The 13,563-nt window shown below is 44.2% G+C and overlaps 1 protein-coding gene across 1 annotated transcript; it reads right to left on the bottom strand.

Annotated features, from left to right (window-relative positions):
- Nucleotides 1-728: 728 nt before the first annotated feature.
- On the bottom strand, nt 729-3,083 carry tmem177 (transmembrane protein 177). The gene is made up of 3 exons (XM_056290063.1): nt 3,026-3,083; nt 2,058-2,329; nt 729-1,774 (listed from the first exon to the last, which is right to left on the bottom strand). Exons 2-3 carry the CDS (start codon nt 2,256-2,258, stop codon nt 1,043-1,045), a joined length of 933 nt encoding a protein of 310 aa, XP_056146038.1. The 5' UTR covers nt 2,259-2,329; nt 3,026-3,083; the 3' UTR covers nt 729-1,042.
- Between the last annotated feature and the right edge of the window lie 10,480 nt (nt 3,084-13,563).

The following is a 13,563-nucleotide window of genomic DNA, read 5'->3' on the forward strand; positions in this document are numbered from 1 at the left end:
GCCGCCAGGCCATCACAGGGCCCACACACACACACACACACACACACATTCATTCCTAGGGACAATTTAGTACCGCCAATTCACCTGACCTACATGTCTTTGGACTGTGGGAGGAAACCACACCCCCCGGAGGAAACCCACACAGACACAGGGAGAACATGCAAACTCCACACAGACAATGACCCAGGATGACCCACCAAAGTTGGACTACCCCCAGGCTTGAACCCAGGACCTTCTTGCTGTGAGGCGACTGTGCTAACCACTGCGCCACCGTGCCGCCAGTACAAGGTTCAAAAAAGCTATATTTGTACTCTACCCATTCTTAGTGACCTATTAATCTAATTCAGGGCCATGAGAAACTGCAGCCTATCTGAGCAGAAATTTGCCAGAAGTTAGGGACACACTCTGGTCCTGTCACCAGTCCAACACAAGGCTCAAACTCATACAATGCTCATACCAACAGGCATTGTAAAGTCTCTATTGAACCAAGTGTGCAATATTTGGACTGCAGGGAGGAGCACCTGGAGGAAGAACATGCAAACTCCACACAAAGGGAGTGCATAGTTACACCTTATGACAAAACCAATAAAAAAGCTTAAATCCTGCATTTTTGACTTTCCTAAACATTAGAATTTATGGCTTTGGTATGGATCAAGAGTTCTCTAGGGAGCTCAGGATAGTCCACCCCCTCAACACACACACACAAGCCACCTTTCTGTTATCTTTTCTCTTTTTAATTTTGTTCAATTTTCACATTTTTTGATTTATTATACATGATAGTGGAGAGAGACAGGAAAAATAGGAAGCAGAGAGAGAAAGGGAAAGACATGCAGCAAAAGTTTTCCAAGCTGGACAAAACTCAGAACACTGTGATCAGGTCTGAAGCAAGAGGATACAAACTCATCTGGCTGAGCCAACAGGACACATCTTGACTATTAACACACCTCGAGGACTCTTTCCATTAAACTGCTTACAATGAGGTGCAGAGATGTCTACTTGAAAGCTAAACACCTCAGTCACCACGCTCCCCATTGAAAATGGTTCATGCTTTCTCCTTCTTCAACAGACTGAGGATGTTGTCCCTCCGGGAAGTGTATGGGGTGTGCTTCAGCTGAAGGAGATTGCTTGGGAACAGATTCCCACTGGGCGCATACATCTCCTCCCCCTTCTGCCCCATCAGTGAACGCAAGGTCCTGTTCCTCCACAGGATTTTATTGTAGAACTCCACCCCTCCCTTGGCATACTCCTGTGACACTCCTGCCGCACGCTTGTCTGAGCGGTAGTCCACCCACTGGCTGACGGCGTCTGAGGCCATAAAGTAAGACACGGCACCGAGTCCCAGTGCCAAAATGTTCACGGCACCACGGAGCAGCACAGGCCCAGCATAGAGCCCAAATATCTGTTTCAGAAAGATGCTGTACACCCACACTCCACCCAGGCAAACCGGAGCAACGCCGGCGCTCAACAATGGACCTCCAGACTGCAGACGAGCCACCTCCCGTGCTATGCTGAACTTTACCGCCTCGGGAGAGAACACCAGTGCTTCCCTCAAGGCTCCGCCAGAATCGCTGTCCCAATCCACTGTTTTGCCATTGATGAAAATGCTGCGGTTGGTGATTCCACCCATGTCGTCAGGAGTGCTGTTGAAGTTGGCAGGAATGCCGATTTGGGACCCCGCTGGAAGCCATGGAACGCCAGCTCCAACCGGGTGGAACCCAAAGGAGGCAAAAGCACAATAATTGCTGGGAGAGCTGATACCATAGTCCTTCAACACCTTGAAAAAAAACAAAAACAATACAAAATGCTGGATTATAACACTTTTTTCGGAGATCCTAGAGTAATGGACATCAAGATTGTCCAGCCTCTATGTTCTACTATCTTACCAACACAATCTGAATGAATATACATGTATTACATTCAAAGCTATCAAAGATACACAAACGTTTAACTTTATGCAAACACAATTCAAAAAGTTTTTAGCATAACATTAAAACTTAGGCCTGAGCAAAAAGCAATGCAATGATAGTGAATCATGAATAAATTATGTAAATTCTTACTTGCTGGAAGACATCCTCAAGCTTGTCAGAGAGGACAGCTGGCTGTCCTTTGTGCCAGGCCTGGTAGAGTGGTCGGTACGACATATCAGGGAATACATGGTAAAATATTTTAGCTGCAAAGACCCCACTGCAGCTAGTGATGAGGATGGGAGTACGGTATTTCTGGAGAAAAACAGTATACTTGAAGAAAGGGGAAGCCATGTTTTTGATTTTTTGGTTTCCTGAGGAGACTGATAAAACTGTCTGGTGCTGCAGACCTCAGCTGGTGGTATCTGTGAAGAAGGCAGTCATTTAGCTGATAAATATGCTGTTAAGCTTAGGCGTCATCTCATAGGTAAGTGATTACTTCCCATTAAACTGAAGAGTAATTTCTTCAAATTCAACAGAACTGTTGATGGGATTAGAAAAGTGGCAGTGATTATGCATTATCTTCTTCTTTTGAGGCATTTTTAATTTTTCATTCCATGCTCAAGAATATGCTTGTTATACCAGTTGTTAAGCCAGTTTTTCTGGACACAAGGTACCAACATGTTGACAAAATTATGGTGACTGCTCTTCATACCTCAAACATATAAATATAGATAGTGGTTGCATTTTTCTATACACCTAAAACACACACCCATGGCACCTCTAAAACAGACGAACTTCTCTGTAGATACGTGGCTTAGCTACACTTATGCCCTCTGTCATGCAGACTGACTCCATTAGCCCCAAGAGCGTACCTTTAAAAACTATTTCAGAAAAAATAAGCGCACAATTTGACCTTGTTAACCATGTACTGTAAACCGAAATTTACACTAGCTTCTGTACAATTACACAGGTCATATTCGACACCGTATACTGTAGATCTGAAAAACGACCTGTTCAGCTGCAGCGACTTCAAAAATAATCACGATGCTGGATTAAAAAAAAAACCAAACAAACAAATGTACTTTTAAGTCAAAGAGTAAAAATGTGCATAAACTTACATGTGCTGGCCATCGCAACAAGGACAGCTAGTGATACAATGCTGTAACATGACCGTTGATGCCGGAAAGCGGTTGAGTTCGCTTTACGTTGCTGTACGACAATTTTACGACAATTCTTTTACAATAACTGTAGAGGACGCTGTTTTTTTTCTTTTCTTTTTTTAGCCTTTCGTTGTCGAAATTCGCATGAGGTCCTCCACAGCCATATATTGATTTGTCTTATGACTGGAGTACCGTGAGCTATTATACCTGCCGCTAGGAGGCGCACTTTTGCGGCTTAAAATAAGGCATGGCTAATTTGCTTCCTGGATAGAATAGAATAGAATAGAATAGAATGACTTCGGCCAGACCCCCCCCCCCAAAAAAAAAACACACACAAGAGACTGATCAGAACAAAATACTGACTAGAACTAAGTCAAAACCCAAACAAACAGTAGAAGAGCACAACATGTATCAGAAAAGAGAAACGAGCAGAAATAAACCCGTCAAAATAAACTACTTCAGCGGTTCCCAACCTTTTTTTTTTTTAGTACTGTACCCCTAAAGCATTTCAAGCCAACCTAAAGTAACCCCTACTACGCAATCAATGGTGGTGATCACCAGGATATATCATTAATGTATATAATTTAGTTTATATATCCATTCCATTATCCAAACCGCTTATCCTGCTCTCAGGGATTCTGGCGCCTATCCCAGCAGTCATTGGGCGGCAGGCAGGGAGACACCCTGGACACACACACACACACACACACACACACACACACACACACACACACACACACACACACACACACACACACACACACACACACACACCTACGGACAATTTGGTACGGCCGATTCACCTGACCTGTATGTCTTTGGGAGGAAACCGGAGCACCCAGAGGAAACCCACGCAGACACGGGGAGAACATGCAAACTCCACACAGATAGTCTATATATCATTGATTTAATTATACCTTTTTATTATTATAGAAAAATATATCAGTTGTAGCGTGGTCCTCTGTGTTGTTTAGTTTATTGGTGTGACTGACGACGCTACGACGACCAGGTAGATGATATCGTATTTATTGCCATCAGAAGCCTGTATGAAAACAGTACACAGCAGTGAATATATAGGTCTCCTTCCGCATACAGTGCCCACAGCCGCCTCTTTCAAAGTCCAGAGCGAAAGGGTAGTCTATATATTGTAACGTGCATAGACAAGGAGACACGCTGGCCCTGGGCTAACGGGTCGGACCCTTTAATCGAGCGATTAGCGATATCTCCCGCGGTGCGGGAAATACGGGTTCGCGTCCCGGCTGCGGCAGTTCCTGTGGCTGCCCTCCGGATTGGCTACAATATCATTAATTTCAATTATACCTTTTTATTAAAAATAAGACTCAGTCTCCCCAATTAATGTGACACTTTAATCATATTCAATCATAACTAATCATATTACTTATAATAGCCATTGTTTACAGACTAAAAAAAATAAGGCTCAAACTCACCAATTAATGTGACACTCAATGGGACGCTTCAGCCTGTTTCTAACTCATCAGTTTTGTGAGTCTGGGGGAGATTTATTGCAACAGCTGTGACCAGGTTATTCTCCAAATTGAGTGTAGTGTATGGAGATACACACGAAAGCAAATGTTTTTATTTGCAGTAATATGTATTTTATGTTTGACCTCTGACCCTCGATGTCTATTGGTTGTGTATGTTGTATAAATGTACGCGCGCCACTCTGGTGCGTGCCCTTGGAAGAAGACAGAAGCAAGAGGGTCACTCGTTTTTTTTTGTGCCTGCTTAACGCAGTCGTTTTGTAACGTTACTACGGTCTAGCAAATAAAAGAGGAAGCCCAAGATACACCTTGATCATTGTAAAATGCAGTTATCCTGTAGATACATGACAAGTTTTGGCGACAAGGATGGGATTTTCCTCTTTATTTTTATGTGCAACGGTTTGCTCTCTGGGCTCATTCTCTTGCAAGCTAATGCTTCTCGGTGAATCATGCGGTGCATCCATGAAATGTTAGGGTTGACCTTTTTGATATGATGGTAAATCAGTTCCCACTTCCAAAACCGCAGGAATTATTCTCCACTTTGGCAGGTGGAAAGCATTTCACTAAACTTCACTTGACGCAGGCCTACACTCAGCATGACATGGATGAGAAAAGTAAGCCGTTACTCACCATCAATACACAGAGGTCTCTATGTATGCAACCGCTTGCCATATGGGGTCGCTAGCGCGCCCGCTATTTTTCAGCGCACTATGGATGAAGTATTACAAGGGCTTGATGGCGTGGTATGCTACTTAGACGATATTTTGATAACAGGAACAGATACCACCGCACATCTGCGCAATCTTAAACAAGTGTTTAAGAGACTGGAAGAACATGGGCTTAGGCTTAACAAAGAGAAATGCGCCTTCTTTCAGAACAGGGTGGCCTACCTCGGTCGGACATGTAATTGATGCCGAGGGTGTGCGCCCAATTAAAGAGAAAACTGAGGCTATTGACAAAGCTCCTGTGTCGAAAAATGTGACAGAATTGAGGTCGTACTTAGCCATGCTCAATTACTATGGCAAATTTATAACAAACCTGTCCAGCGAGATTAAGCCTATGACTGAGCTTCTACATAAAGATAAAGAGTGGGATTGGACAAGAAAATGTCAAGAGGCATTTGAGCGTACTAAAGCACAGCTTATAGCTGTGCCAGTGCTTACACATTATGATCCTAAACTGCCTGTAATTTTGGCATGTGATGCTTCGCCTTACAGCATAGGTGCCGTGATTTCACATCAGTTTCCAGACAACAGTGAGAAACCTATAGCTTACGTGTCTAGGACACGCACTAAAACAGAAGTCAACTATTCTCAGATAGAGAAAGAAGCACTTAGTATCATCTTTGGGGTGACCAGGTTTAATGACTATCTGTATGGACGAAAGTTTACTCTGCTTACAGACCACAAACCACTCCTCAAGATACTAGTGCCCAAGACTGCAATGCCTACATTGGCAGCAGCTAGGCTGCAGAGGTGGTCATTAATTTTAGCAGCATACCAGTATGACATACGTTACAAGCCATCCTTACAACATGCAAATGCGGATGCATTATCGCATTTACCACTACAGACTCAAGAGGCAGACTCAGATTATTGTTCTATGTTTAGGGTCTCATTCTTGGATAAAGTGCCAGTGTCCTCACAAGTGATTGCAAAACAGACAGAGACTGATGCAGTACTACAAAGAGTGAAGCACTTCACATTGAATGGTTGGCCAAAGCATTTGAATGAAGATGAGTTAAGGCCATGCTTCATAAGAAACACTGAACTGACTGTTGAATCTGATTGTGTGATGTGGGGTTTCCGGGTATTCATAGCAGAGGTGTTAAGACCACAGATGTTACGTGAATTGCATGAAAATCACCAGGGAATGGTAAAGATGAAGGCATTAGCCTGTAGTCACTTTTGGTGGCCAAACCTTGATTCTGACAGAGTCACTGGTAAACAGTTGCCAGACATGCCAGTTAAACAGACACAAACCTGCCACAGCTCCTGTTCACAATTGGAGCTGGCCTAACCGTCCTTGGCAGAGGATACACATAGATTATGCTCAGAAGGGAAAGTTCAACTTCCTTGTGGTCACTGATAGCTATTCACGTTGGCCAGAAGTAGCTTTGATGAGTAGCACTGCATCTGAAAAGACCATAGAAGTTTTGAGGGGATACTTGCCACTTGGGGTCTTCCAGATTAACTTGTGTCTGATAATGGACCACAATTTGTATCTGCTGAGTTTGAAACATTCCTGAAAAACAATGGGGTGAAACACGTTAAGAGTTCTCCTTACCACCCAACTTCTAATGGGGCTGAACCTGAAATCAGCTCTTAAAAAGGGAAAGAGTAGCAATATGATGTTGCAGCACTGCATACACAATTTCCTATTCTGTTATAGGAGTACACCACAGTCTACTACAGGGAAAACACCTGCAGAATTGTTTCTCAGACGTCAATTCAAAACCAGGTTGTCTCCCACCAAACCTAATTTCACAGATTCCATGCAACAGAGACAGGACAGTCAACAGTCCAAGCAAGCAGATAAGTTGGCACAAGTCAGACACTTCCTACCAAAACAGAAGGTGTTGGTACGAAACCACAGGGGAGGGGAAGGTGTTAAATGGGTACCTGGGTGCATTGTAAAGGCACTTGGTCCTGTTACATATCTTGTGAAAGTGTGTGGAAAGGTGTACAAGAGACATGTCAATCAAATGATCAATACTGAGATTGAGAACTGTAATGTGTCAGATGAATCTGATGATGATCTGAGGGTTGTTCCAAATGTATCACTTGCATGTGTAGCAACGCCTGTAAATGTTCCAGAATCCACTGAGAGGGTTGTGCAGCAAGGATCCAGTGAGACTGCTCCCTCCTCAGTTGCAGAGGGTGTCCAGAGGCCGCAGCGGCATATGAAGCCGCCTGATAGATTAAATCTGTGAGAACCCAGTTGTTGTTATAACAATATAATGTTGAAAAGATGTAAAAAAAAAGAAAAAAGAAATGTTGTTGTACTGTAAATGTACCGGGTTCAGATTTCAGGGGAGGGGTGTAGCGTATGGAGATACACACGAAAGCAAATGTTTTTATTTGCAGTAACATGTATTTTATGTTTGACCTCTGACCCTCGATGACCATTGGTTGTGTATGTTGTATAAATGTACGCGCGCCCTTGGAAGAAGACAGCAAGAGGGTCACTCGTGTTTTTCGTGCCTGCTTAACGCGGTCATTTTGTAATGTTACTACGGTCTAGCAAATAAAAGAGGAAGACCAAGATACACCTTGATCGTTGTATAATTCAGTTATCCTGTAGATACACGACATTGAGCCTGTTCCTGTGTTTAGTTTTGATGTGGGTCATGGTGGAGAATGTCACCTCACACAGGTATGTGGATCCCAAGGGCAACAGTTCATTCAGGGCATGTTTCCCCAATTCAGGATACTCCTCCACAACACACCAGAACTGTATCAGTGGTGTGCCTGAGTACCTCATCTTCAGGCTCCTATCTGAGGACACAGCAATGAGGTTTTCTTGCAGTCTGTCGGGAATGCTGCTGTTAATGTCCGTCACAAATGGATTACGGACCCAGTCCAGTTTAGAAGACTTGTTGACAACAGTAGGAGTTGAACTCATTCTTGAACTTGGATAAATGTGTGTACTATTTTCACAATTGTAGCTCTGTCCCATTAACCAGTGGCAACGTATTTGTCGAGTTGCAGGAAACAACTTGTATTCCCATTTTCACATTTGCTCTGCCACATACTTTGTCATACAAGCTAAGAACGTGTCTTTACCTTGAAGCGAGAGATTCAGCTGGTAGAGTTTGCTGAAAATCTCGGAGGTATTCCAGCCGAGCTACCCAGTCAGCGTCGTCGAACATATAGCCACAAGGGAGTGCGTGCGCTCCGACAGAAATCCCCTCACTCCATTGCGTAGCTCGAACAGCCGCTGTAACGTCTTAGCTCGTGATAACCACCGGACACCGGTGTGAAGCAGTAGTTGTTCGTGTTCTGACCCACCGTCTTGACAAAGTGACTAAAACAGTCTATGATTCAAAGGCCTGGACTGTATGAAGTTGATCACTTTTACGGCATCGTTTAACTCTGGGCTCCTTCTCTTGCAAGCTAATGCTTCTCGATGAATCATGCAGTGCATCCATGAAATGTTAGGGTTGACCTTTTTGATGTGGGCCATTAAACCATTCACACGGCCGGTGTCATCACCGCAGCGCCGTCTGTGCACACGAGAGCAGGATTTCCAATCCAGCTTGGGTTGACAGAAAAAAATGGTCAATAAGGTTAAAAATGTCCTGTGCGGTAGTTCTCCCCGTGAGTTTCTTGCAAAACAATGTGCTCGTTCTTCTCCAGTCTTTGTAACGCACAAACGCAATCAGCTGCACTTCCCCACTGACATCCGTTGATTCATCCAACTGCAAAGCGAACGTACCCGACTCTTTCAATTTCTCCACCACTTGGGGTCAGTAATGTCAATTCCCATGTCGTCCATCCGATGGCACACAGTATTATTTGACAACGGCACTTTCTTCAGGACATCAGCTGCTTTCTTTTTGGTCGTTGTTTCTGCGAGAATGACGGCAGCAAGCAAGATTAGCTCTTTGGCTATGGCAAATGGCTTTTTGTCTTTCTTTTTTTTTAGCCACACAGCATGATGCCTCCAAAGCCTTGGTTGAGACCGATGTCGCTTTCTTTATTTTTTCTTGGCTTCTCTTAAATTCAGCCAACTTCTGATGGGAAAAACTCTGCGGGTTTACCCACACAGGAGAGATGCTTAGAGGTGGCGATGTAAATGGGACGGTTTCATGCTATTATTCGAACGCATATTGCCGCAGAGGAAACACACTGGCTCCGGCGGCCCTGTAGTTGTGGCAGTAAATCCAGAGAGCACATATTGTTCGCTAAACGGGCGATGCTTTACCTTCTCCATTTTCTTTTTCTTCTGAACGGGTTCTCCCGATCCAGCGGTATCAGCTGTGCTGTTGTTGCTGGATGAACCCGCTCGACTCTGCCATTTATCCATAACGTTAACGGAAACTTTGAAAGAGGCTTTATATTTTACTAGCTAGCAAGAAAAACAGCGCGCCAGTATGCGCTCGTGAGCGGAGTGACGACTGATAAAGTCCGGTGGGAAACTGTAGCGCAGTACGAAAAAGTGTAGCCAATAATAATATAGCCAGCAAATTATTACTTAATTTTAATTGTCCCAATTTTGGTTACATTATTACAGATTATAAATTGTTTGGTTACAGTTTTCCTGTACATTTTTAAAACATTTTTCTCATTTTTTAAATCTTTTCACATACCCCCTGGGGACCACCCACGTACCACTAGGGGTACGCGTACCCCCCCCCCCCGGTTGGAAAACAGTGAACTACTTCATAGGTGAAAAGAACCAAACAGGAGCGGAAGAGAACGGAGTCATTCCTATGTTCCCAGGGTCCTAGGTTCCCCATTTCTTTCGAGTACATAATAGGAACTCGAAAAAGATGTTCCCCAGCTCTGTATTCGCTTAATATGAGATGGGCTACTGTGGAACTCGTCAAAGGGGTTTTCTGTTCCTCCAGCACTGCTGTATGCCTCTCAATATATAATAGGCCTACACTTGAGGGAATTGATCAAATGGTTGGAGTCATGGAATCACCAAAGTTCATAGTTTAATGCTTCCTTGGGTGAAAAATAGCCCAGTATACATGTTTTTGAATCTAACTCTCAGAATCAGTTTTATTTGGCCAAGTATGTGCAGGCCTACACATACAAGGAATTTGACTTGGTTCCTCCATTGCTCTCCGTGTACTTACACAGAATACACATACTACAGCTAAAACAAAAACAACAAGGTAAACAACGAAGACAATAGTGCGATGGTGCAGAGTGCAAAGATTCTGGATTAAATATGTTAACAGTTAACTCTGTTAACTCTCAAACGTCATATCTGTCTTCTAACTGATATATAAAAACATGATATCATGACTTAAGTATTTAAGTTAACCCAGTTTGTTTTTGTCTCCAAGTGCTACCTTATTTTTTCTGCATTTATCTATAGTTGATTTTGAACTCCTTTTTCTATTTATAGCTGTGACTGGATTAATGTGTGTTAACAGAATATGCAATTGGGGAACATATGACCACAGGAACATAAATCCCTGGAAATATAGGCCCTTGGGAACTTAGACCTGGAAACACAGGACCCTGAGAATATAGATATGCTCCTGAAGAGAAGAGAGCAGGGGGGCAATGGAGCAGATCTCTCCCACATCTGTAGACATGGAAATCTTCATTACAGTCCCGTTTTAATTTACCTGTTCATTCTTGTGACCTTAGCCACAGCATATAATGGCAGGGTAATCGTGTGTGCGTGCATGCGTGCGTGCGCGCATGCATGCTTGTTTTTGTTTCATTTTATATTCCTTGTGTATTGTTAAAAACATACACGCACGCACGCACACACACTCACACACACACACACACTCACTGATTAGAAAGTGAGAAAGTGCTGCAGCATATAGTTGTTGCATTGTGATGTGTGTTTTTGACACATACGCGCCTCAGGAGTATGATACGTGTCAAAAAGCCTGCAAGTCGTTATTAAATCTTAATGGAGTAACTGACAACAGGGCTCAGGAATAGGATGCAAATGAAAGATACAGCATGCCACAGGACCTAATTTAAATGCAGTCATTGGGTGCAGAGGCATAGCAGTTGTTTAACAAATGGAGCTGTTAACGAGGGATAATAATGAAACCCATGGGAAGGTAGCAGTTGAGTTAATAAGTTATATTCCTACCCATAGTTTTATACTAGTGCAATGCTAGACAGACAGACAGACAGACAGACAGACAGACAGACACACACACACACACACACACACACACACACACACACACACACACACACACACACACACACACACACACACACACACACACACACACACATACAACCTCAAGCCCAAAAGTATGTGGACTCCCAAACATCACACCCACGTGTGCTTGTTGAACATCTCTTCCCAAAACCATGGGCATTAATGTGGAGTTGCCCCCTCCCCCCTTCCCTTTGTTGCTATAACAGCCTCCACTCTTCTGGGAAGGCTTTCCACTAGATTTTGGAACATGGCTGTGGGGATTCTCTCCCATTCAGCCACAAGACCATTAGTTAGGTCAGGCACTGCTTTTGGGGAGAAGACCTGGCTCACAGTCGGCCTTCCAATTCATACCAAATGTGTTGGATGGGGTTGAGGTCAGGGCTGTGTGCAGGCCAGTCAAGTTCTTCTACACCAACCTCGGCAAATCATGTCTTTATGGACCTTGCTTTGTGCATGGGGGCATTGTCATGCTGAAGCAGGAAAGGGCCTTCCCCAAGCTTTTGCCTCAAAGTTGGAAGCACACAATTCTCTAGACTGTCCTTGTATGCTGTAGCATTAAGATTTCCCTTCACTGGAACTAAGGGGCCTAGTCCAAACCATGAAAAACAGCCCCAGACCATTAGTCCTCTTCCATCAAACTTTACAGTCGGCACTATACATTTGGCCAGGTAGCATTCTCCTGTCATCCGCCAAACCCAGATTGGGCCATCAGATTGCCAGATAGTGAAATGTGATTCATCACTCCACAGAATGCATTCATTTCCACTGCTCCAGAGTACAATGGTGGTTACACCACTCCAGCCGCCGCTTGGAATTCTTTGGGCATGGTGATCTTAGGCTTGTGTGCGGCTGCTCAGCCATGGAAACCCATTTCATGAAGCTCCTGACCATCAGTTCCTGTGCTCATGTTGCTTCCAGTGGCAGTTTTGGACTCGGTTGTGAGTGTTGCAACCAAAGACAAAAGACATTTATGCACTACACGCTTCAGCACTTGGCAGTCCCATTCTGTTAGCTTGTGTGGCCTAGCTGTTGTTGCTCTGAGACGTTTGTATTTCACAATAACAGACTTACAGTTGACCAGGGCAGATCTTGCATGCAGACATTTGACCAGCTGACTTGTTGGAAAGGTGGCATTATATGACAGAGACACGTTGAAAGTCACTGAACTCTTCAGTATGACCCATTCTACTGACAATGTTTGTCTGTGGAGATTGTATGGCTGTATGCTTGTTTTTATGCAACTACCAGCAATGGATATGACTGCAATAGCCAAACCCAATCATTAGAAGCTCATTGCCTGGCAAGGCTCAGTGGGCTTTTGTTTGTTAGGGGCATTGTCAGGAATCAGGAACACTTTGTCATTTCAATTCATGGCGTTAAACGAAATGAAATGAAATGCCATTTCCCCCAGCCCACAGCAGTACAACACAAAAACAAAAACACATCCAAAAACTACAACAACATACGTATCCAAACTAACACATATATCCAACTAAACAAAAAAATACTTGTCCAAGACAACAAACGCCAGCCAGGATGACTGTCGGAACTGCCAGCCTGCATGGGCTAGCAGTTAGTTTAGCCCGCCCCGCTTCCTCATCCTGTCAGACCACCCTCATTGTTTCCTCCTTTGGCGCAGCTCCAGGCAGGGTCCATGGTCCACGGACTCACCGTAGGAAGCAGACCAAGCTCTCCCAGACAATCCAGCGCCACCTCTCACAGCCAGACACCCTCGACACACCTCTCCGCACTCCTCATGACGACATTAAAGCCACCACAGTCAACGCCAGGTGAGGCTGCCGCCAGACCGCCCTCGGTGTTATCGGAACTGCCAGTCTGCATGGGCTAGCACTTAACTTAGCGTGCCCCACTCTCCCAGCCATCAAACGAAGACAAAACTTAGATGCAGACATGGACAAAGACACTACATGGACGGTATTGGGTGAGGCCACTGCAAATGTGAATTCGCTCCGCCATCTTCCAACACCGGCACTGGATGAAGCCGCTGCAGAACGCGAATTCGCACAGCCATCTTCCCACACCGGAAGCAGAGATTACTTTCCTGGTAATTGGATCAGTCTTTAATTAGTCAGAGCAGCAAACCCCATGACATAGAACCAGAGC

Source organism: Lampris incognitus, chromosome 11 (assembly GCF_029633865.1).
Source record: "Lampris incognitus isolate fLamInc1 chromosome 11, fLamInc1.hap2, whole genome shotgun sequence".
NCBI classification, from domain to species: domain Eukaryota; kingdom Metazoa; phylum Chordata; class Actinopteri; order Lampriformes; family Lampridae; genus Lampris; species Lampris incognitus.

Bases quoted from the DNA above. Each gene is read 5' to 3' on its own strand.
- tmem177 (XM_056290063.1), bottom strand. From the start codon at position 2,258: ATGGCTTCCCCTTTCTTCAAGTATACTGTTTTTCTCCAGAAATACCGT. The intron at 1,775-2,057 runs GTAAGAATTTAC...TTTTTTTTCAAG, and splicing joins TTGAGGATGTCTTCCAGCAA to GTGTTGAAGGACTATGGTAT.